This window comes from Prionailurus bengalensis, chromosome A2 (genome assembly GCF_016509475.1).
Source record: "Prionailurus bengalensis isolate Pbe53 chromosome A2, Fcat_Pben_1.1_paternal_pri, whole genome shotgun sequence".
Lineage (NCBI taxonomy): Eukaryota > Metazoa > Chordata > Mammalia > Carnivora > Felidae > Prionailurus > Prionailurus bengalensis.
This window is the reverse complement of record NC_057348.1, coordinates 130,071,311-130,095,319: the sequence shown is the minus strand read 5'-3', so window position 1 is coordinate 130,095,319 and position 24,009 is coordinate 130,071,311. Positions and strand designations below refer to the sequence as shown.

At 41.3% G+C, this 24,009-nt stretch overlaps 1 protein-coding gene across 5 annotated transcripts in view; it reads left to right on the top strand.

Annotated features, from left to right (window-relative positions):
* DOCK4 (dedicator of cytokinesis 4) overlaps nt 1-23,379 on the top strand; it is a 434,026-nt gene extending 410,647 nt beyond the window's left edge. For 2 of the 5 annotated variants that reach the window (XM_043589284.1, XM_043589283.1), the window contains 11 exons: nt 4,270-4,446; nt 5,381-5,464; nt 8,732-8,851; nt 9,182-9,303; nt 9,629-9,749; nt 10,780-10,861; nt 10,987-11,096; nt 12,795-12,867; nt 14,635-14,748; nt 17,518-17,579; nt 20,747-23,379. In XM_043589284.1, the coding sequence (XP_043445219.1) occupies nt 4,270-4,446; nt 5,381-5,464; nt 8,732-8,851; nt 9,182-9,303; nt 9,629-9,749; nt 10,780-10,861; nt 10,987-11,096; nt 12,795-12,867; nt 14,635-14,748; nt 17,518-17,579; nt 20,747-21,178 (1,497 nt within the window). In that variant the 3' untranslated portion in view covers nt 21,179-23,379. The remainder of the gene's footprint in view (nt 1-4,269; nt 4,447-5,380; nt 5,465-8,731; nt 8,852-9,181; nt 9,304-9,628; nt 9,750-10,779; nt 10,862-10,986; nt 11,097-12,794; nt 12,868-14,634; nt 14,749-17,517; nt 17,580-20,746) is intronic. The other 3 variants (XM_043589286.1, XM_043589285.1, XM_043589288.1) reach the window with 2 other exon arrangements.
* The last annotated feature ends 630 nt before the right edge of the window (nt 23,380-24,009 follow it).

Here is a 24,009-nt window from a genome sequence, read left to right as displayed (position 1 = left end):
GTTCTCCCTGAATTGCTCTTTTTCCCCTTGCAATTTGCAGCCTGCAAACCAGTGGGGTAATTTAACATGTTTTCTTTGCCCCTATATTTTTTGTAAATTGGCAGTTAGATCTAGAGACTTGATAAGATGCTGTTGTTATTATTGGTTTTTGTTTATTTATTTTTTTTTTGCAAGAGTACTTCCTAGGTGGTGTTATGCTTCTGGTTGTCTCTTTTTTGTTGTTACATTGGAAGCCACTAATGATCATGGCCCCAGCCTACTGAGTGTCGCAAAATGGTAAAATACTTTATCACTCCTTTTTTGTTTATTCGTTGGAACACTTCTGTAATGAGAAACATTCCCTCATCAACTATGTGATTACCCTGAGGTATAGCAAAGGAAGGATGACACCCTACAGAAGCGACCAGAGAAGTTTTTTGTTTGGTTGGCTTTGTTTTATGTATCATTCGTAACTCGTGGATTTAAGCATACTGGGTTTTTTTTTTTTTTAACTCATTGTAATTGTTACTCTTACTGATTTTCAAGTTGTTCCATTTTGCCCATTGGGAGCCTCTTCAAATTGACTTTTGAGTCTTTTTTACAGTATCCAAGTATTCGTTGTTACTGAGCTAACACATAGGACTGGATTGTCAAATCAGATGTGGGAATCAGCATCAAGCTTTACTAATAACTTTAAGGCAATCAAGAGGCTCATATGAAGCAGAGAGACATCTGAGACCTCAGGCCTTGGCCTCAAGGTCCTTCTTTTCTCACATCAATAGTCATTTGGAACAGATGGAGTCTCTAAGTGAAATTCACGGGATCCCTCATACACAGGGTACATTTAAATTATGAAATTCACATTATGAAATACTCTATTTTATACTGCAGACAGTTATAAAACTTACCTGGGACATTATGTAGGGAATCCTATATCATGGCTTATCAGTTTTATTACTGAAAGCAATCCTTAGCTGGGGACACAGATACCATCTCCTCCTTCTGGCAATTACTCTTGGACTGTTTACTTGAAGGTTCAGTTGACAAGGGGATAAGACCAGATCACCTGCCTTCCTTTCTGTTCCCCAAGGATATTCCTCCATTAGAGACAGTGAATGAATCATGCCAGCTGCTTTACTGCCTTCCTCCCAGCCGCCTTCCTGGCTTACTGGGATAACTCGGTTGTCCATTTCTCCAATGACTCCTGTTTCTTTTTGGTGGTAAACAGCATTTAAAGATCACAATCCAGGGACAAGAGGAAAATAATCTTTCAATGAATGTTTTTTACACATTGTTTTTCACATACTTCTTTTGACCATCTCCTTAGAATAATTTCCCTAGAAATGAATTGGTCTATCAAAGAGTCCACAATTTAACCTTTGATTCATGGGCCAACAATGGCATGTATCAACTTCTGTCTTGTCTGGTGGGGATAACTATTCTTGAGAATACCCATTTTCCCACCATCCTCTCCAACACTGGGGGTTATGTTATTTTAATCTTTCCTAATAATAAACCAAAAATGATCATACTAGGGTTTGTTTGGGGTTTTTTTTTTTGGCATTTGTTGAATGCAAGTGAAGATGATATTTTTTCATATATTTATTTCCTCTTTCTATTTATTTTGTGAATTATAGCCTTTGGTTTTCTTCAGTATTTGAGAAATAACAATAATTTATCAGGAATATATATGGAAATATTTCCCCAAGTTACTGTTTGTCTTTTGCCTGTGCTTGTTGCAATTTGTTTTTGAATTTTTTCGTATTAATAGCATTTGAACTTCTAAAGATGAGCATGAATTTTTTTCCCATTGGCCAAAACACAATATTTTTCATCTTAACCATTTTTAAGCATACAGTACAATAGTGTTAACTACGTGTGCATTATTATGCAACAGATCAGTTTTATCTTGCAAAACTAAAACTCTATCCATTGAATATTTCCCCTTTCTCCCCTCCCCAGCCCCTAGCAACCAGTGTTCCATTTTCTAAGATGTCTGACTTTTTACCTTTTAGTCCATCAGAATTCTCAGACTTTTCCTTTATGATTTAGGTTTTATGATTATAAAACAAAGGCTTATTGTCCTAGACAGTAAATACTTATTTACCAGCACTCTGTAAAGAAACACAACATTGCCAATAGCACCGTAGAAGGTTCCCATGTATTCCTTCACAGTCACAAGTCACTCACTTTCCATTACAGGTCACCACTATCCTCACTTACCTGGTATCCATTCCCTTCCTTGGTTGGTCACCTAAGTTTATGATTCTCTAAAACAAGTCAGTTTAGTTTAGCCTGGTTTTGAACTTGATGTAACAGTATCATAGTGTATATATTCTCTTGTAACTTGTTTCTGTCACTCAGTATTATTTGTCACAGTGTTATTACATGTGACTGAAGTTTGTTTTCACTGCTGCATACTCTTCCATTGTGTGAACATACCACAATATGTTTATGCATTCTCTTATCAATGGACATAGGGATTTTGGAGACATTTATGACAATTTTTGTACATTTCTTCACACACATGTACATACATCTCTTACTTTTTTTCTCAAACATACGCTTGCATAGAATTGCGAGACCATAAAATATAATAAAGATATCTTTAACTTTAGTGTTTAATGCCAAACTGTTCTCCAAAGCGATTGAAACAATTTGAACTTCCAACAGCAGAAATTGAGAGATTCTAGTACTCTCATTCTCACCCTCATTTGCTATTGTCATATTTATTTTTGCCATTTTGGTGAATGGTCAGTACTATATTATTGTGGTACTGTTTTTCACTTTTTTGATCACAAATGAGGTTCAACACCTTTTCATATATTTATTGACCACTTGGTCTTCTTCCTTTGTAAATATAGTGCCTGTTTAAGTCTTTTGCCTATTTTTACTGGGTTGTTTGCCTCTTCCTTATTGGTTTATAAGAGTTCTATATATATTCTGAACAGGTATACTTATATCATCTTGATGTTTTTATTAATGCTTCCAAAAAATGTACTTTGAGATCAGAATCACTTCTTACTCATTTTCGTATAATTCTCCTGATGCTCCTCATCACACATTAGTGGTCAGAAATGAGATATAATTCCCCAATCCCTGCCCAAAAGACCTGAGTAAGATCTTACTGTAAGTTGAAGGGAGTTCTGCCCTAACTCATGGATTGTGCAAGAACAAACTGCTGTTGGGTCTGACTGATTGTAGGTAGGTTGTGGCATGGTGTATCGAAGGCTATTGAATGCAACTTACAATGCTTAATAAAAATCTTTATTCTTTTATTATAAAAAAAGAGTTCTATATATATTCTGGACAGAGGCTCTTTGATGGTTTTCTAGGTTATAAATACCTTCTACTTTCTGGCTTTCCTTACTAGTCTCTCTTGATGAATGTATAATATTAATTTTTACATTGTCAAATTATTCTCATACTTTGCAGTGTTGTTTGATGATGATGTAAGTGAACTTTAGAAGTCCAGTTTGTTTCCTTAACTGAAAAAAAGACCACAATATTTAAATGTGTTTATTGTAAGATTGAATTACTTTATAGCTAAGAGCTTGGCAGACCTTCTCTTCAAAGACAATGTCAATGACAATAATGGCTCCAATGTTAAATATTTGAAGAACATTTTCATCATTTTCAGTTCGGTCCCCCATATAAGCTAGAATTTTTAAGTCATTATAATTCTTTTTGGCTCTCCTTCAAAAAATAGATCCTGCAGCATATATGATTAACTTATTTTCTATAACTCCCAACTGAGTACCATCCTGTGCCACCTTATGGTGCTGTTATATATGCATATGGGGTCCATATGGGCATATGTCCCATCTTCCCAACTGGGTTGAAAGCGTCTTGACATCAGAGGATTTGTAAATGCATCTTTGTTTCTCCTGTGGTGCTTTGCATTAAGTAAGCATTTAGAAATGTGATAATAATATGCAGGGCCCCTGAATATTTAGCCCTTCAGGAGAAAAGATAAGTGAGTTTTAACAGGCATGAGATGCTTAGATTTTCTTTGCGGGTTACATTGATTGTTGCAGTGCTAATATGGGATTGATGATTGCTGATTATCCAAATCGCATTTCAACCAATCAGTATAATCACCTTCACTTTCCAGACCTTCGAATGAACAGCTAATTTGTCTTCCACATCCTGTCTGTTCTACTGTATGGCCCCTGGTAGAGATATTGATGGGAGCCGAGGGGGAGCACAAATCATTCAGAACATGGATGATCTACTTTCTTCTTGAATGTCACAAAATCCAATATATATTTATGCCCATTTGCTTCTCAGGTGGAAATGAGCCCTCTGGAAAATGCAATCGAAGTGTTGGAAAATAAGAATCAGCAGCTGAAGACTCTGATTAGTCAGTGTCAGACAAGACAGATGCAGAATATTAATCCCTTGACCATGTGCCTGAATGGAGTTATAGATGCTGCGGTTAATGGTGGAGTTTCCAGGTATCAAGAGGTGAGGATTAGGTATCATTTGAAAGTTTTTAAATGTGATTTCTTAGGGCTTCAGAGGTTTTGTTTTTCAAAATATGTGTGCATATCCACAAACTAACATAGGGCTACAATTGACACAGAGCTCTTTGTTAAATAGAGCAAACATATAGTCATTTGTGATGCACACTTACCCCATTTTTCCAATATATGACATTTTTGAGGATAAAACTGTGTGTGTGTGTGTGTGTGTGTGTGTGTGTGTGTGTGTGTGTGTGTTCTTGGATGAATAAAGTAGTAAGGGTATCAGGATTATTTAATAAATGTCTCCCTAAAACCATTTCCCTGTGCAAAGAGGTTCACAGGCATAGAAAAGTTTGATCTTCTTTAGCAGGTACTTTAAACGGACTTTTCATCTCCCCTCTTGGTTTTAAACAGAAAGTCACAGTAGCTTACAAGGTGAGGAGGCTGTCATTTTGGTCATACTGAATCTTAAAGCACTTCGTTTTAGGATACAAAGCTTATTGATTTGATTTGCTGTTTGCTTAGTTTACCAAAGATTCTTATTTATACAATCCCTGCTCTTCCTTGAACAATCCTTTTCTTTTGTTCTCTTCTGACCAGCTGCCTTCAGTAGGAGTCATTCCTTCTGCCCCAGAAATATGGTTCACAATGGTGTTTCTTTAAAGACGCCAGGTCCATGGGTCACCTGGGTGGCTCAGTCAATTAAGCGTCCGACTCTTGATTTTGGCTCAGGTCATGGTCTTGCAGTTCATGAATTTGAGCCCTCCAATTCTCTCTTGGGATTCTCTCTCCTTTTCTCTCTGCCCCTCCCCTCCACAAAATAAAAAAATAAATAAATAAATAAATAAATAAAAAGATGCCAGGTCTTTAGAAGCAACTATGTCTTTCACTTTCTTTTTAACTCTCCTGAAGTAAACTATCCCTTCTCTTTCTAGGCATTTTTTGTCAAAGAATATATCTTAAGTCACCCTGAAGATGGAGAGAAAATTGCACGGTTAAGAGAACTGATGCTTGAGCAGGTAGGTGGGGACAGAAGCCAGTCACCTCTCTCTCCTGCCGAGATATGTGTGCATGGTTACCCAGGGACCCGTCTACGTGGTTCTCTCCATCAGTGTTCTAACAGAAGCGGTCAGTCAAGGGTTATAGATTCATCTGTAATGTATTCAAAATTGCTAATTTTTACTTTAACTTTCCACTTTGATGCAAAAGTAAATTTAACAGTGAGTAAACTATGGCAGCCCCTTATAACAAGCAACCTCATGTAGTCTCTTAGAATAGTGCTTGAATGTTCTCTCCCTAAAGACTTGCTGCAGGCTTGATGCCAACTTTTCACTCAAAATTTTGGACTCAGATAAGTCCGGGCCAGCTCAAAACAAATGAATAGATAAATGAATGAGTGAATGAAAGCATGAGATTCTGCCTTAAATGTTATAGTAAGGGAGCAATCAATAGACTTTGCTTTAAAACAGTATCATGTTTTGCAGACTAAGTCTATAGGTCATATGGTATGGACAAAACTAGATTCAACCCTATCATTTTCTACTCCAAGGAAGCATAGTTTATTTCTATTTAGTGCCATCAAGTACAAAGAACTAGAGTCATCTCTTGCCTGCTGCATTCCTGTTGCTGGCTCTTGGCCTGAAAATGGTTTGAAAACCTCTGAGGTAGGAGGCATAATGGTTATGCCATAAAAAATGGAATACATATGATAAAACGTGACCAGAGCATCTCTTTCTACTTGATAGTACCAAATTAATTAACAAATAAGGCATTCCCTTTTGGATTAGAAAATGATGAGGTTGTATCTGATTCTAGTCCATATTTTATGCTCTGCAGGCTTAATCCACAGAACTTAATACTAGGGAGAAAGAAGTGACCACAGACAGGGACTGTGGCTGGAAGAGGGCCAGGTATGCAGCATCTGGAAAAAAGAAAGGAATTACTTTAAGTTGACCTGCAAAGAAATAGAGAATAAGTTCCTACTGTGGTTCTGGGGATGATGTCGATACTAGAAGTGAGCAGGTTAGGTTATCCAATTCTTAGGATCATGGAGTAAGTGTAGCCTTTGTTGATACTCAAAAATCTGTATTTAACCTGAGCACAATCTCTTGTGAGTGGTTTGCCTCACTGCAGGACTTTTACTTGCTGTATTCAGTCTGACTGAATTCATTCCCAAGAATTATAATTAAAAGGGCCAAGAAGGCTCTCAAGAAAAATAAAATCAGGGAGCACCTAGGTGACTCAGTTGGTTAAGTGTCCGACTTCGGCTCAGGTCATGATCTCACGGTCCATGGGTTCGAGCCCTCCATCAGGCTCTGTACTGACAACTCAGAGTCTGGAGGCTGCTTCGGATTCTGTGTCTCCCTCTCTCTGTGTCCCTCCCCCAATCACTCACTCTCTCTCTCTCTCTCTCTCTCTCTCTCTCTCTCTCTCTCAAAAATGAATAAACATAAATTTAAAAAAAAAGGAAAGAAAAAGAAAACCAGGAACCTTTGTTTCCTCCATATCCTGCCTGATTATGTTCATAGGGCCTTGTGGAAAGAGCCTTGTTGGGGGAAACTTTAGGTCTCTGTCACAGGACAATCAGTACAGGTGACTGCAATGTGACCTTGGGCAAGTCATATCACCTTTGCCAGACTATAGTAGAAGGGATTTAGGTTAGTGAGGGCACCATGCTCCTCTGGACCTCTGTGAGGTGGTTCAGATAAAAACTATGTAGTAGACTCAGGGACACACTGCCCCACTGGGTCTTCCAGAAAGGACTTGTTGCCCCAGCTGATGGTAGTGGTGGCTGTCAACAGATACCTTTGGTTCTCAGGTCTTTCAGCTATTGCCTCAGCTACAGAGCACTGCCTGCCCCAAGATGACCATCTTCCTGGATGGCCCACATCCCATGACTGAGGAGGAGATATACAGCCTGGCCATTTGGGCCCAACAGAGCACAACTCTGACAGCCTGTTTGAGGCCCAGAGCCCCCCTGGTGTCAGCATAGGCTGACGTGACTGCCCTGTGCCTTGGTTGCTTTTTCGTCAAGTCCTGCTTCTGCCCCTCCCTCACACAGACAGTGATTCCAGATGACTCCCCAGTAAACATCCTAATCTCCATGCCAGAGTCTACTTCTGGGAGAACCCAACCTTCAACCTGATTTGGACAAAAGAGAGGTCGCCTAACAGCATGTGTTTAAAATGGAGACTGGATTCCTACCCAACATACAGTTGACCCTTGAGGTCAACTCTTCCATGTCCTTCCATCCCTCATCAGACTCTTCCTTTATGTGTCGGACATACATTCCACTCTTACTAATCCTTTTAAAGGTGTCATTGGTGTTTAAGGTATTTTTATCTTTATGATACACTGGCGGTGGGTAGGAGCTGCCATAGTCCTGTCCCCATAGGGAAGGTTCTGGAAGCTCTAACCCACCAGGCTCAGTCCTGAGCTTTCAGTCTTGAATCTTCCCAAGCCATGAAGATAAAAACCATGTGGTAATGGTGTGATTTGCTTTCCTCTCAGTCAGTGCAGTTTGCTCTTTTGACCACTGTAGTATGGGGCATTTTTTAAAATATAAAAGACAGCTGATACTCAAATCAAAGGAATTAAGCACTATTAATAGCTGAAGAACAAAAGAAACTGGAATGTTTATGTCCATCTCTTGTGGGTCCACACAGCAAGAAACTTTTTAAGTAGGAGCTGCTCCAATTATTGCATTATAATAAGTGAATGAGAATAATAGCTTTTAACAAAAACAAAAAGCGTGGCAACTATTATAGAATTCCTGTTCCTGTTTTACTTCTGTGTCCCCCTCTACAAATTTGGGAATTCTGGGGGAGGGGTGGATGGGAACAGAAGAACCTGATGGAAGAGAGAAGGGTAATGTGGAAAAGGGGGTGCTGTCCAGGAAAGAGATCCCTCAGGGAGATGTACCTGATCCCACTAATAGGGAGCCACTCCTTCCCAATCCTGACCAGTGCAGAAGGGGGCCAAAGGGACACATACTTGCTTAAGAGGGTTGTTGTTACAGATCTCAGATACATGGGAAAGAAACTTAGGGTACCAGGGCAATGAAGTCTTTGGAATGAGAAAGACCTAAGTTTGAATCCCCATTTGTCTTTTAGCACCTGCAATAGCTTTCTGATCCTCACCCGTAAGTGAAGGATTGTTCCCGTCTCGTGGGATTGAGAGGATTCACAGTAACGCATGCAGAATGCATGGTACAGTGCTTGACCCCTTAGCAAGCACTCGGTAGAGTTACCTATTGACGTGAGTTTCTTCCTTATCTTATTATCAAGGCACAGATTTTGGAATTTGGTTTGGCTGTGCATGAGAAGTTTGTACCTCAAGATATGAGACCCTTACACAAAAAGCTGGTGGACCAGTTCTTTGTGATGAAGTCAAGTTTAGGGATACAGGTACGTACACAGAGTGTCCATAGGGGGCAGTCTGCCCACTGCCATTTGCTTTTCATTAGAGGGATGATGAAGTATCCAATAGTGACATCTTTTGGTTTTTCTACCAAACTGCATCATTTTACCAGGGAGTCCTCCAATATTAAAATTGGATTATCTTCTGTGTGCCGTGTTCAGCTTTTATGAAAACCCAAAAAGTAAGGGCGAGAAAGCTTAATAATAATGAAACTTAACATTTATAACCTTTTAGCCTTGTCACAGTATACTAAAATACCTCACGAGTTACTTTGCCCATGCAATTACTCTTAAATATGTGCTTTACTACATCTCTAGGAGTTCTCTGCTTGTATACAAGCCAGTCCAGTCCATTTTCCTAATGGAAGCCCTCGTGTGTGTAGAAACTCAGCACCTGCTTCGATGAGCCCAGATGGTACCAGGGTAATTCCTAGACGCAGGTAAGTCATATTCTGAATTATCTTATAATTTGGCATCCCCACAAGATGATCTGGAATGATTCTCTCATTCTTTATGGCACAATTTGTCAAATACGCTATTTCTTAATGAAATAATTAACCCGCAAGGCAGCTGCAGACATCTGCCACTGGTAAAACAGCAACAGCATGAAAAATAAATAAACTCAAACATTTGATTATATTGAGGCAAACAGGAGACAACAAAATGGAATGTATATTTTTTTCCTTTGGTTTTATACCATGCCAGCATGTGATGAAGTGCAATTCAGAGACTGAGTTAATGACCATTTTTTTTCCCCCAAAACAGCCCATTAAGTTACCCAGCTGTCAACCGATATTCTTCCTCCTCACTGTCCTCCCAAGCTTCTGCTGAAGTAAGCAATATTACAGGGCAATCAGAAAGCTCTGATGAAGTCTTTAACATGCAGGTACTTGATTAGCTTTTTAATCGTCTGGTCGTGTGTATTCCTTTTCTGTCTCAATCGTGAGAGTTTCCGTTCACTCTGCTGTGCTAATGAACAGATCTGCGAGCAAGAACTTGAGTTAAGGACAAACCTTTAAACACTCTTACTGCTTTGTTGGTCTCTGGAGTCTACAAAGATAGTCCTCTCAAAACCGCCCATCTACTCTCAGAAGACATGAGCAAGAATGGGAAAGGCCGGGCAAGCTGTACAGGGTTACCTTTGGAACTTACCACTTCATTTGGGGACTCTTGGAACATGTCACCACATGCTAGCTGCCTCTTAGCATTGCTAAGTGGCCTTTTTGCTTCACAGTACATGGTTGAGAGGTCCATTATAACATCTCTCTACCTAGGTACATGTCAACAAATTTTCATAATCAAAATATTTTTACTAAAGGAAAAAACATACAGTTTATAAGGACATTAGTCAGTGTAACTCTTGCAACACAGAATTTTATTCAGACACTGCTAATAGGGCATTCATAACAATTTAGTAGAACAAGCTGAAATTTTCCTTACCACTGTCTTTAGAAAAGGAGCATAATACATATTGCGGAACTCATGCCTTGAACACAGTTTTGGAGAAAACAAGGAGTGTTTTCTGCCTTTTAGAAGCGCTCACCTCTTGACGTGCCCTAGGCTGGGAGTCTTGCTGCTTGCACTTTAGTCCAGGAGTGTGCTGCTGCCTGGTCCTGAGTCCTAGTATGTCACCAAAACCAGCACGAATGTGTTCCCTTGGCAGGAGTCAAAATCTCAATTTTTTTCTTTTTAGACTGTTTTGTTTGTTTTTAAATCTTGGATTCTTGATTAATTCAGACAGGCTTCCTTGTTGATCTGAGATTTTTTTTAGATTTCTAAATGGCTTTTCCTTTTTGTCTTTTTTTTTTTTTTTTTGGCTACTTGAAAAAAAAAAGGGCAGTGATTTTGTTTTAAATATGTCAGTGTTGTCCGAAGCCTCCAAGCAGTGTGTGATAACAGCTCCCATGTATTTCCAGCCAAGTCCATCTACCTCAAGCTTGAGTTCTACTCACTCTGCTTCGCCTAACGTGACAAGTTCTGCCCCATCGAGTGCCAGAGGTCAGTGCCAGGACGTGGGGTAGACTGAGGGTGCCCACGGAACCTGCTGCCCCCACACACAAGCCCCGTCCTCCAGACTGTTCCAGCTCCACCCCCTGATGATCCTTCCTTTCTTCTCTTCCCAGCTTCCCCTTTGCTGTCTGACAAACACAAACATTCCAGAGAAAACTCTTGCCTGTCTCCAAGAGAGAGACCATGCAGTGCCATCTATCCAACACCTGGGGAAACTTCTCAGGTAGTCCTTGTGGGACGGAGATACTTAGAAAACAAGCAAATGCCTGGAATTGCTTACATGTCTCTGCAGAGAAACGCCGTACCTGCCACAGGCAACTGGATGGGCTGTGTTAGATAACAAGTCTTTCTGAGTGAAGAGTGAACCTCTGTCCCATGCCCATTGCTCGCAATTTCTGTTGGAGCCATATTTCCTATACAGATACAAGGGTTGTTGGCTTGAGCAGTAAAGCTGAGCAGAAAATGGGAAATGATCTCACCCTCCTTGACCTGACCCTGTAGTTCACTGCTGCTATTTAAACGTTACAAGGGGTAATTAGGTGGATGAGTTGGAGTGTCTGTGTTTGCATGTGTGCATAGCAGAAATTTGGAGCAGCTTTTTACGTTAGCAAAGGACCGTTCAGAGAAGCATGATCTATCCAGCAGCCTCTCTTTTGACCTCTACCTAGTTTGAGAAAGCTTCAGACTAGGTACCCAGGAGTGCAGGGCCAATTTCTGTTCACCTTTGCCATTCTTCTGTACTACATTGAGGGAGAAGCAGTTGAGTGCCCAGGCTTTCCCTGTACGCCTCGGGAGTAAAGCACTGTGGCCCTCACGTCCTGCCTGGCCTTGGTTTTGAAGTGGTCCCTCTTGGTCCCAGTGAGGGCAGGGCCAAAGGCCTGGCCCTCTGGGCACTTCAAGGACCGTGAAGGGTGGTTCCAAAGGTGAAGATTGTTGGGTAACCCTGGGTTTTACCAATGCTTTGGGAATAACTTAGGAGTAGAGAACTATACTTACTTATGTTCCAGCTAATTTTTCTGTTTTTCTACACCATCCTGGCAGAAGTCTGTAACTGCATCTGGAAATGGATGAGAGCGAGTGGGATGTGGCTTGATTGGTTTATCTTTGCTGATTGTATAATCTTCCCGAAAGCCCCAGGATACCTCATCTGCACAACACTGATGTCTCGCAGAAATTCTCTCTGAGTGCGTTTGGCTGAACTAGCTCCCCAGTTTTATTTCCCTTTGTCACTTGGTGTTGCGAGGGAATTTCACACTCTGTTCCATCGGCTCCAGGAGTTCGTGTTGCCAGCATGGGGGACTCTGAAAGCCTTCCTTGATTAGCCTCTGACTTTTCCACTTTTGGTAAAATGTGAAGCAGTGTGTAGTAACCAAAAGCTCAATGCTACACATTGATGTGGTGCATCTCCTTTTAAGGACTCGCACTTTTTCTTTTTTTTTTTTTTTTTTTACTATATTAGGTAGAACCATGTAAAAGTGACATTTTTGTGGGTTAAAAATTGTAGAATATTGTCCATTTCCCATGTTTTTAACCTAGGACTGAGAACATGTCCATTCACTAGAGATTTTTTGAGCTAATAATTCTTTTTTCATTCTTATTTGCATTTCATATTGCCAGTCTAGCATTTGTATTTATAAAGAGCACCAAAGCTTTAGTGCTCCTTACTGTTTTTCCCTCCATTTTATTATGAAAATGTATTTACCATTTACATTTAAAATTGAATACAAACTTTTTAAACTTAAAGTTCTTCTCCCCTTTTTTCCTTAAATATAATCGAATTCTTGGTTCGTAGGCTCATCATATACCATGTAAAAATTATTTTAAACAAAAAGTTTCAGTAATGAGACAATCATCTCATTTTCTAGAGGGTCTCACATGACAGCAAATTGCACCATAAAAATAGACTCTTATACCTTTGCAGAGGCTGCTGTTTAATCATATTGGAGATGGGGCCTTGCCACGCAGTGACCCAAATCTTTCTGCACCTGAGAAAGGTGGGTATAAAGCCAGCCCCTTCATCAGTCCTGAAATGTGGAAGGGTGTGTTTTGTCCTCATTTCCTCCAGTCTCCCGTGTGTTTGTGTGGAAGGCAGATCTTCAGATCTTTAATGATCGGGACTAATTTGCCCCTTAGGGGATTAATGAAAGACAGCCATTGATGATGCATTCTTTCAAAACTGTTTCCTTGTGGGACTGAACAGCAGAACCTGAGCAAGTTAGGAACTCCTCTGTTTAATGGCTTCTGGTGTCATGTCACCAAGGCAATTCCTGTGTTCCCTGAAACAGAGTTGCCAATTAGGTACTTGTTTAGCACAGGGAAAATAGCACCTTCCCAGATTGATTGCCTGGTCCCCCCCCCTCCCCCGCCGGCCCTTTGTTTCCTTTACAAAGCTCACTCTGCCAGTTCTTCTGTTGTTTGTGGGGACTCACATACTATTTAAGAATTGCAATCCAGTGCATAATGGAGTGTGCCCTGCCTCAAGGTCACACACAAAATGAGAAACGCATGCATAGCAGTTAATAGCCAATTAGCATCAGTCTGTGCAACACAGCAGAAGATGAACAGCAGATTAAATGTGATTTCCTCCACTGTGCAGGTGGGGGCTTGCGGTAGGTCCCCCACTTGCCTCTCTCAGGGTCAGGCCTCAACAATCAAGTGGTCCCGTAAGCCAACGCATCAAGAGTCACTAATGAAATGTTCCCGTAAAGTGCACTTTAATTGTCCTCATTAAGAACTAAACTGTATTGTCATTTGAGTACACGGGTAGATTAACATTAAAACTTTCCTTGGGAGATTGAAATCAGTGAGAAGAGAGCCAAAATTATTTTAAAACACAAATTTTGCTTTAATGTTACAAGTCAGATATTAATCTTTGCCAGGAGAGCTTATTATTTTTCTCACCACTTCTACCAAAGAAAACCACAAAGCAAATTTAAAACTGAGCAGAGAAAAATTATTTTAGGAGTGGTAATTCCATGCCATTAAATGAATGTGGTCATTTAGAGTAAAAGGTTGGAATCCTACATGTGTCCACCAGATGGCAGCGTCTGTCCAGGGAGCAAGCCGCAGGAACTCTGAAGTCTTGCTTCTGTAAACCTTCTTTCATAGCAGCTATTTATAATCTTGTGTGTCTTGCCCTTGTTCCTAACAGGGTTGTTCCATATTTCTACATCTTACTGAAGCATGGAACAGGCAAATTACAAGAAAGTAATGATACTGTCAGCATTCCAAATTACTTTTTTCAGGACATACTTCGGTATAATCCATTGATTTCAGTAACAAGAGTTCTTTTTTCAAAGAGTTGGTCATCAGGATGGTGTAGCATTGTAATTCTGCCAGGTAGTTGAAATATTAGCCTTTCGCTGCCTTCCCCCTTTTTGGATGCCACTTGTCCACAAATTTATACTAAAACCCAAGTTTTAAAATAGTTTAGTGACTACATCCTCCATCTGTTATCCAGCATCTAAACACATTTGTAATTCTCAACAAGATTCTATGCTCTTGTAGAGATTTGTAGTTCTGTTGGACTGCTTGAGGGGAAATAAACAGACATGCTACCACCCAATTAAATGTCAACTGTAACTGTGAGGTAAGCAATTAAATAAAGGCCTAGTATTTAGGAGGTTTCCTGTTATTGTTGCTGTTGTTGTTTTTAATCCAGCTGATTTTTTCATTCTGGATAATTTGACTTTCTTCTAAGATCGCAAGTGTCGGAGGGGCAAAGTGGTCCATGTGTTTTTAGCTGTGTTATTCCCTTCCAGCTGTGAATCCCACCCCTAGCAGCTGGAGCCTGGACAGTGGGAAAGAAGCCAAGAACATGTCGGATAGTGGGAAAATTCTCTCTCCCCCTGTCCCTCCAAGACCCACACAAACTGGTGGGTATTTGAAGCATTTGAACAATCACTTTTATAAAAGCACTTTTATGACTACTCCACCTTGTCGTGAATTCCTCAGAGAAAAGTGGGCATTGGATGTCTGAGGTAAAAACCTTAGTAGCTGCATAATTCATTTACAATGTTTTTCCCCTCTTTCCTGAACTTCTCACTATACTAAGTCAAACAGCGCTCCATTCCTTATCAACTCCATACACAGATTTTGTAGAATGTTCTCCTGCTCGGCACCGTCCTCGGAATTTGGGGAGGTGCCCTAACCTTGACCAGCCAGTAGTATTTTCTCTGTCCTTTGCTTGAACCACCTCATTCCTGTCAAGCTCTGTGAAGTCAGCCACTTCACTCTTACTCAGGACTGATGCCAGGGTTTCACGTTGCCCCTAAATAGGAATTGACTACCAGTAACTTAATAGGCTTGTGGGGAACAACTGACCTCACATCCGTTGCTGTCCCTTTCATCGAGAAGTCTGTATTCAAGAGGGAGATTTCTTAACGGGTTGATTCGGGGTGATGCATCCCCTCCGGTGATGGTTTAAGAAGCAAGTTCTTAGGCCTAACCTCAGACCTACTGAATCAGGAGATCACCATTTTTGGAGTAAAGCCCTGGAATTGGTATTTTACCAAAGCTTTCTAGATTTGGAGAAAATGTTTAAGAATGTTTTTTTTCATGAGTTGATAGCAATAACAGGCACCCTTTCCAACTGAATTTCAAGCCGTTTGCTCAGTGAACTTGATACGGTATAGCCCTTAAGACCTGCTCTGCTGACTTTACTTATGCTGGTGATGGGGAGAGTCTTTTCAACGGTCACATATGTCTAGAGTAGTTTTGAAGCTTTACAAATACAACTGGCCTAAATAGGACATTTCCTTCATGGATTTTTCTGGGTTGATCACTCATGTTTCATTTGCTGTATAGTAGCATCTCATCTTTCTGTTTTCTTTTTTAACTAAGCAACTTTCTCTGTCTTTTTAAAATACACTGTGTGCTACCCAGTGTATTCTATACTTGCCAAAACTAAAAGTCACCAACAGGTTTTGAAAGGCTTGGGAGATTTTTAGGCACAGTAAGAAGTAACTAGGCTTAATTGGTAATCTGCATTAGAATACCATTGTCACCCTGGACAGCGGAAAATGCATCAATCAAGTAATTGGTATCTTATTCATGATGTACATATAGTCAAGCATTCTCCAGTTTAAATTTGGATGTGTCATGATGTTGGAAGCTTGGTAAGCATTTTCAAAGGAACAGTAATATTGATGGTAGTTAAGTTGCTAGGCCCATTCAAACTCGTAAGTAGGCAAGGATACTGACCAACTATTTTAGGCCTCTGTGGGAGAATGCCTTTCTAGAGAAACATCTCTGGATATGCCGTGGCTGCGAGGGCTGCTGTGGAGTCCACTGTGGTGGGGCCACTGAATGCCTGGGTCAAGACGAAGCAGATGGTCAGCTACAGTAAACCTGGACTTGTGCCACACACAGCAGTGGAAGAAATACAATTCCCAGTCAGGATCTGTTTCTCCAAGCATACGTGATTTTCTCCCATCATCAACACCCACCGGGGACAGGATAGGAAATCTAAATGCTGGTGCTGGAACGTGGCAAGTGCTGGTGGCATGCCCTTAGTGTGCAGGGCAGAGCAACAGTGGGCCACTCTCTCTGGTCCCCCAGCACCCAGAGCACACAGGTGACTCACCTCTCCCAATTGAACCTGGCAGGACCACCCTCCCTTCTGCACTGATTGCTTTCCTGGTCCGTCCTCCTGTCATCATCCGTGGTCACTGTTGGGGGATCCGTAACTGTCTGTCTTTGTTTCCTTCAGCCTCTCTCTAGTTTTCTTAAGCGTTGCAAACCTCACTTTGACAGCTGGGAGAATGGCAGCTTATCACAGACCAAGAAACCCTGAACTCACTGAAACCTCTGTAGGTGGAATTGGGAAATCTGTCTCACATTCACCGCATTGACTGCATCACAGCAGCTCTCCGTGTGCATGCTTATGCTTCAGGGGGCTGAATTTGACCTACAAGCACACGGAGCAGTGCCATCACCTGTCCTGAATCCCAGGTGTAGGGTTGAAAGTCTAGTGGGAGAAACAAAGAGAGAACACTTCTTTGCCATAATGATGAAATTCATAGAGAACCACTTGCACTCCCGCCCACCCCCCTCCTCCGGCCAACTTCCACCGCACAGGTGCAAAGAGAAGACCTGAGTAGGAGCATTAGGGAGGTAAACAGAAAACTTCTCATTTCCTGTCTGGACGTGGCCAAGTGTCTTCTGTTTTGGGAGTATTGGGATATGAAAGTGGAGGCTGGTGTGAATTTATTCTCATGGACCCTTTCTAAGTTGCCTGGATACCCTGGGTCTACCCATTGCTGCCCGGGTCAGAGTCAGCAGCTATTTTCCAAAGACTTCTCCTCAGCACCTCACACCTAAAAGCACCTTTTGAAATAGATCGGGCAGTGGAAAAGCATCTGGACTTTGCAGAAATGGAACATGGGCCCAGTTCGAGCCTCTGTCACTTCTGTAGAGCATCATGTATGCTCTGGTGACTTTTCACTAATTCTCCCCTGCCTTGGTGCTGCCATCCTTTGTGAGGAATCTGTTTTGGAAAGGTGTCACTTTCTCCCTTACCCCCCTTGCCTAGGAGGGCCTTGGGCACTGGGCCATCTGTAGGAGTTTGTACACAGAGGGCATTTTCAGATTGTCACCTTTCTGTTTTTTCTGGTTTTTGAAAGGATTTCTCTCTCTGTTTACAGCTTCACCAGCAAGACATACAACATCAGTATCCCCCTCGCCTGCTGGGAGATCTCCACTGAAGGTACAGACTCTGACTTAGACTCAGGCTAGAGACTGGCCCCACATTCCTTCTTTCCTTAGGACTCCTCCCGGTGTATCACTGAAGTGCTTTCATTGGTATAGACCAGACAAAGAATATCTAAAGAAGGGGTGGAGGAAGATTGGAAAGAAAATACTAGACTTTGCTTTCAGAGAGCTGCCTCCATGAAGGAAACCGTTTGTTTTTATATTAGCCTCATTCCCCAAGTCGGGAAAGTGAGAATGTACAGACTAGGGTCTGTGTATACACTGAACTAGGAAAGAAATATGGTCTCAGTGTATTTCCTAGGATGTTTTCAATCTGCTCCTTTGGTTTAAGGGACATCAGAAAAAAAGAAAAAGAAAAACAACTTGAAAAACTTGATAATGAAGACCTAGTAAATGGTCTCCTGTACCTTTTTGCTTCTATCAGCCTCACCCATTTTGACAAAGTCAAACCCAACTTCTTCTCTTTTAATATTTTATTCTAAGGTTTTCATTTACAGTAGAGATATATACTTGATAATAAAAAAAAAGACAGTAAAATGAATTCAAAAATTTCTAGGAAACAAATTGAAAAGCTTTAAAGATGAGACGTTTAAGTTGATATGTAAACATAGGCTATTTAACATCTGTAAACATACAAAATCCCTCATGAAGATAAAGAATAATATTTGGTCTCTATCCAAATTGAATCAGATTGGCTGCAAGGATTGTCAATACCTACAGACATTGGTGTTCAGAGCTGCTGCACCAGAGGCAAATACAAGGTTGAAGTGACTGTAAAAAGAATGACTTTGTGTCTGAGTGAGGATTTACATGCTCCATGTCCTTTTTGTTGAGGTATTTCTAGCTAATGTGAAAGAAAAAGACAAATTAGCTTCTAAAAACATAGGGGCAGGTCGTGATCCAATGCATCTGGGTGCTAAGGATAGTTGCTGATAGAAACTGAGAATCTGGAAAACAAAAGCCCCAAAATGGAGAAAATTGCAAGGAAGTGTGATTTCATTTGCATTGCCAACGTTTCTGATGTAGAAATTTGCTGGAGAGTGCAAATTATTTGCTAGGGTTTTTTTTGTTTTTTTGTTTTTTTGTTTTTTTGGTCATTCTGCAATGCAGCTGTTAATCATAAGGTACATGTGACTGCATTCTCTCTGGAAGCCACGGACCATCACGTTGACGTGATGGGAAAGAAAGCAACATGATGTTTCCACATCTTACATGTACCCTTACTCACAAGGAGCTCCCACATATTGCTAATGCAATTAACATCTGCATTTTCCAACTTGCTTTTGTAGAGTAGTAATAACATGGTAAGTCACAGAGGTTGATTCTGTAAAAAGAACCTAAGGGATGAGAATGTTCAGGTAACTACAAAACACTCCTATATAGGAAGGTGGTGTATACTTCCTCTGCAGAGCTGGTGAGGTTCTTATTGGCCAGGTGTAGCTTTCTAGCCATGTCTCTACAAAAGGGGTTTGAAAAGAGAACGGAACGTTTGTGTTGTAACTCCTGCGTTATGTTAGGGGACACACTGCTACCCAGTTATGACTTTTGCAATGCATAGAATGTAGTTTGCTGCCTTAACTTAGTTTTTTTCCAGCAATTAAGTGATGGAGCTAATCCTCTGCAGAAGGCTGAGCTTACCTGCCTTATTTTGAACTTGTGGTCTAATTTTTGATAACGAGCAGTGCATTTGGATCTCTTAATTGGTGATGCTTAATTTTAGGCTCCTGCTAATGAACACATTTGTGTCTACCAGCATTAGTTGAGAGACCAAGGTGAAGTTAGTCTAGGATAACATTTGGCAAAAATGTGTCCCATACAACATTAGTTATGGACCATTATGTGATAAACAGAAAAAAAAATGGTCTGTGGTCAGATACGTGTAGAAAACACTGGGCAGCAAAGTCCTTTCATTTTCTTTATTAGAAAACTTTAACATGCTACTATGCTTTAAATGTACTCAAGGAGTGCATAGTATGTGTTATTTCCCAGCAGAACCCTCCTTTCACAGAGCATCACTTAGGACTCATTTTCCATAGGACACCTGATAGGGAAGTAGCAAATCCAGATGCCAACAGTGTAGACAGCTGACATGAATGAGCGAAGGAGGCTGGTAGAACAGTGTGCCAAAGGCTACCGTAAACTGGAGTTCGTGCCCCTCTCAAGGGGAAAGCCCCTCATCAGCTTCAAAAATTGAGAAAGCAAGCCATTGTTACTAGAACTTCCAGGGTTTTTGTTTTTTTTTTTAATCAAATGCCAAAAAATGTGGGGGTTTTTGAGAAATCTTCCTCTTTAAAAAAATTAGCAACCCAGTCAGGGTTTTAGAAAACACTCCAGATGCAACAAGTCCTGTGTCCAACTCTCGAGCCTGAGAGCTACGCAAGGGCAGCTCCAGGTCAAGGGTGTGGGGTGGGAGCAAACTCAAACACGGGCCTATTGTGCCTGCCTCCTCCTCTGGAGTCCTTTGCTGGGAGGCCTGTCCCCGCTCCGACTGCCCTGGCTGCTGTCCTCCAGTTCTGAGCCGGTCCCTGCTGAGCTGGAAAGGGAAGATAGTAATGCCAGAGCCTTCCGTTGCTGGTTCCCTGTCTTCCAAATCACAGCACTAATTATATGCCTCTGAATTTTCTTCCTGATTACATTTGTCCTCTTTCTATCCTGAAAATGGGCAGTGAGGTAAGCTTGGATGAATGTTTTCTGTGCTGAGAATAACACCACCTCAAATCTGAGTCTGGGGGTTTGCCGTAGGCCAAGAAGGGCTGCCATCACCAACCACCACAGCTTGGGAGGCTTAAACAAGAGAAATCTATTTTCTCACAGTTCCTGGAGGCTACAAGATCCCCAAACAGCCGTCACCGGGCTTGGTTTCTCCTGAGGCCGCTCTCCTTGGCTGGCACATGGCCCCCTTCTCGCTCTGCCTTAACGTGACCTTTCCCCTGTGTGGCCAAATGTCCCCTTCTTATAAGGATACCAGGCAGGCCTACCCCGAAGGCCTCATTTTAAGGTACTGCCTCTTTAAAGACCCTGAGCCCAGATGCGGTGACATTCTGAGTACTGGGGATTAGGGCTTGAGTTCGGGGGCCTGGGAGGGTCCTCATGCAGCCCGGCACGGTGTTCAGGATGGCCGTGACTTTTCTCTCCTCTGCCTTTCCCCTTGCATTTGGGCAGGGCTCGGTGCAGTCCTTCACTCCCTCTCCAGTGGAGTATCACTCCCCAGGACTGATCTCCAACTCCCCCGTCCTGTCGGGCAGCTACAGCAGCGGCATCTCTTCTCTCAGCCGGTGTAGCACCTCGGAAACCTCAGGCTTCGAAAATCAGGTGAACGAACAGTCGGCGCCGGCGGCGGGGCCGGGCTACAGCGGGCCAGAGGAGCCGGTGCGCAAGGAGAGCAAAACGCCGCCGCCCTACAGCGTGTACGAGCGGACTCTGCGGCGGCCCGTCCCGCTACCTCACAGCCTCTCCATCCCGGTCACGGCCGAGCCGCCCGCGCTGCCCCCCAAGCCCCTGGCGGCGCGGCCCGGCCACCTGGAGAACGGGACCCGGAGGACTGAGCCCGGCCCGCGGCCCCGGCCCCTGCCTCGCAAGGTCTCGCAGTTGTGAGTCCCTCTGCTAGTCCCCTGCCAGGAGGCCCGGCCGTTTACAAGAGAATAGGCGGTAGGACCAGGAGATGTTTAGTGTAGGCACTTTAATAACTTACCCAGATTCGTCTTTCAGTGAATGGAATTAAAACCTGCTTATTAATATGTTGCACAATATTAAAAGTTACTGATCTAAAACGCCGGATGTTACATGGAGTATGGCTGACTTTCCTTAAAACGTTTCTCGTTTGGAAGTGGTAAATAGTGCTGAAGACTTCTTTTGTATCTTTTTATGTTCCCTTTTTTTTATCTAGTTTAATCTTAAAACCAATACGAGATTGTCCAACAATAGGGCGCGTGATGTTGTACACTTTTTACTGAATACTTGATACTCCGAGAAAGCTTATTAAGTCGATGCACATCCTAACACGACGGTCCTTACTTTAGAAGGCTTCTTCTGTATATAAGGGGAGGTTTCTCGCTCTTTCCATGAGAAGACTGATCCGTGCACTTCAACAGAATCACAAGTTAGCAGGCTCATTAGACAATACACTTAAGGGGTTGCAAGAAATAGGGCTGCAAGTTGTTTTGTTCTTGAAACAAAAGAGTTCTTTAAGGTTGCTTTTGACATTGACCACTGTCTGCTTTCTTCAAACTCTGCTTTGTGAATTGGTTGGTGAATCCTTTAGCACCCTGACATCATGGTATCTACTGTATTTCTTTTCAAGGTGCAATTTACTTTGAGAGTTCCAATTGGCTAGATTAAGCAAAAGACCCCCGGAGAAATGTTTACTTGAATCTTGCGCAAGCTTCCTTACTTGATCGTTTCCTCTGCAGCATATTTGTCACTGAAGAAGCGCAGATGTTCACATGTTAAATGGGCACAAATTAATGTGTCCCATTAACAAGAATTCAGGAATCAATACAGGACAGTATTAAATCAATAGCGTAAATGAAGAAAAAAACCTTAGAGAAAATATATTAGCATGATTAAATGGCAAAAGGACTTTCAAAAGGCAAGGGCATTAACTTTTAATCCTGCACCAAATAGAAGATTCTTCACAACTCTCCAAGCTCCTACCGGAGCTTGTCTTCTTAGCTGATCCTGTCTTTGCTGATGGGTGAGATGGCTGTAGACCCCGCTGGCTTGAGGACCGACACACAGCATCTCAGATCTAGGTAGGGATGCTGATGCCCCAGTTGCAGACATGTGGAAAAAGCACCTTGTATTTAGTAATGTATTTTGTAGCCTTGTTTTTTTCTTTTACTGACTGTTTATAACACTCAATAAATATGAACTGTATTTTAAATCACACTGTTAAATATTTTCCCTCTTTTGTTGGGAAGCTCATTTTAGTTTAACCCCATTTGTTTTTGTTGATAGCTTACCTGGAAGGCAGTGACCACTTTTTTATATTCTCTTAATGAAACCATTCAGCAGGTATACGCTGTTGAGGCTGGTTATAGAGGTTTTCTATAATAAATGTTCAAGTATTTTTGTACATAACTGGTTAATTTTAATAAGAGATACCATTATGTGTAAAAAAAAAAAGTAAAAATAAAAGCAAACAGTTGTGGATGCAGTATGATTGTTATAATTATGCCAAATACTTTATGTATGGAAAAAGAATATTTGTACATATGTGCTTTTAACAATAATTCTGCCATATTGACTTTACAATTTTGAATGTCAGAAAAATTAATATATGTTAAATATTTATGTTTAGTGAAAGTATTCATAATTGAGAAAAGGAACATCCGAATTTTAGCTTTGTATCTGGCAAGTTTTGCAGTTGGAAATTTCTGGAACTAGCTTTTGCCTTGATGATAACACTTTGTGTTTGTAATCACATCCTTAAATACACATACACACACACACACACACATAGGAAGCTCCATATTCCTGTTGCTTTAAAGAAGTAAAGCCTTCCATTTAAATAAGTTGACATGCATATAAGATAACAAAGCTTCTTTGATTTCCTTTTCCTTTGTAATTTAATAGATTGTTGACTAGTGCTTGGGCACAGTATAAATCAGTGTTATTTGCTCTTGAAGCCCTTTTTTAAAAAGTTTTTCTGGCAATGAACAGTTCAATTTATCATGTGCGTGTATTTCTGAAGCAGCTATATAGCAGAACATTTCAAAAGATTCTGTTAGCTCAGATGTTCATGTTGGTTGCTGCTGAATGGTAAATATTTAATAAAATTACCTGATTAATCTTAATATAACTGTCTTTATTACTGTCATCAGTGTATCTTTACCTGAAATAGAAGCTTTGTGAATCTCTTGTCATATCGTGAAATTTTTGGACTTCTTTGTTGATAGATCCTATTTTGTTGTTGTTGTGCCTTGCTTGATGCACTTCTCCCTACAAAGCATATTTATACATTAGAGGAAAAAAGTTAAAAGATAATGGTATTGGTTACTACCAGTAGAGAAATGAGATTTACCTGGGTGATAGACTGTTAATTGACTTATCCAGAGCCATTTTTAAAAATCAAACCAGAGGCACCTTAGTGGCTTAGTTGGTTGAACATCCTTCTGACTCTTGGATTTCGGCTCAGGTCATGATCCCAGGGTCGTGGGAGTGGGATTGAGCCCCGCATCAGGCTTTGCACTGAGTGTGGTGCCTACTTAAGATTCTCTCTCCCCCTGACCCTCTCCTCTCCCCTACTTGTGCACACGTGTGCTCTTACTTTCTCTCTAAAAAAAAAAAAAAAAAATCCAAGTTTGTCTGCACGGGAAAACTTGACGTAAGACAGGTAACTGCAAGACATACAAAGGAATAGCCACCTTTGCCAGCTGTGACAAACTCTATTCACAGGCCAGCTTTTCTCCCTGATTTTCATTTAA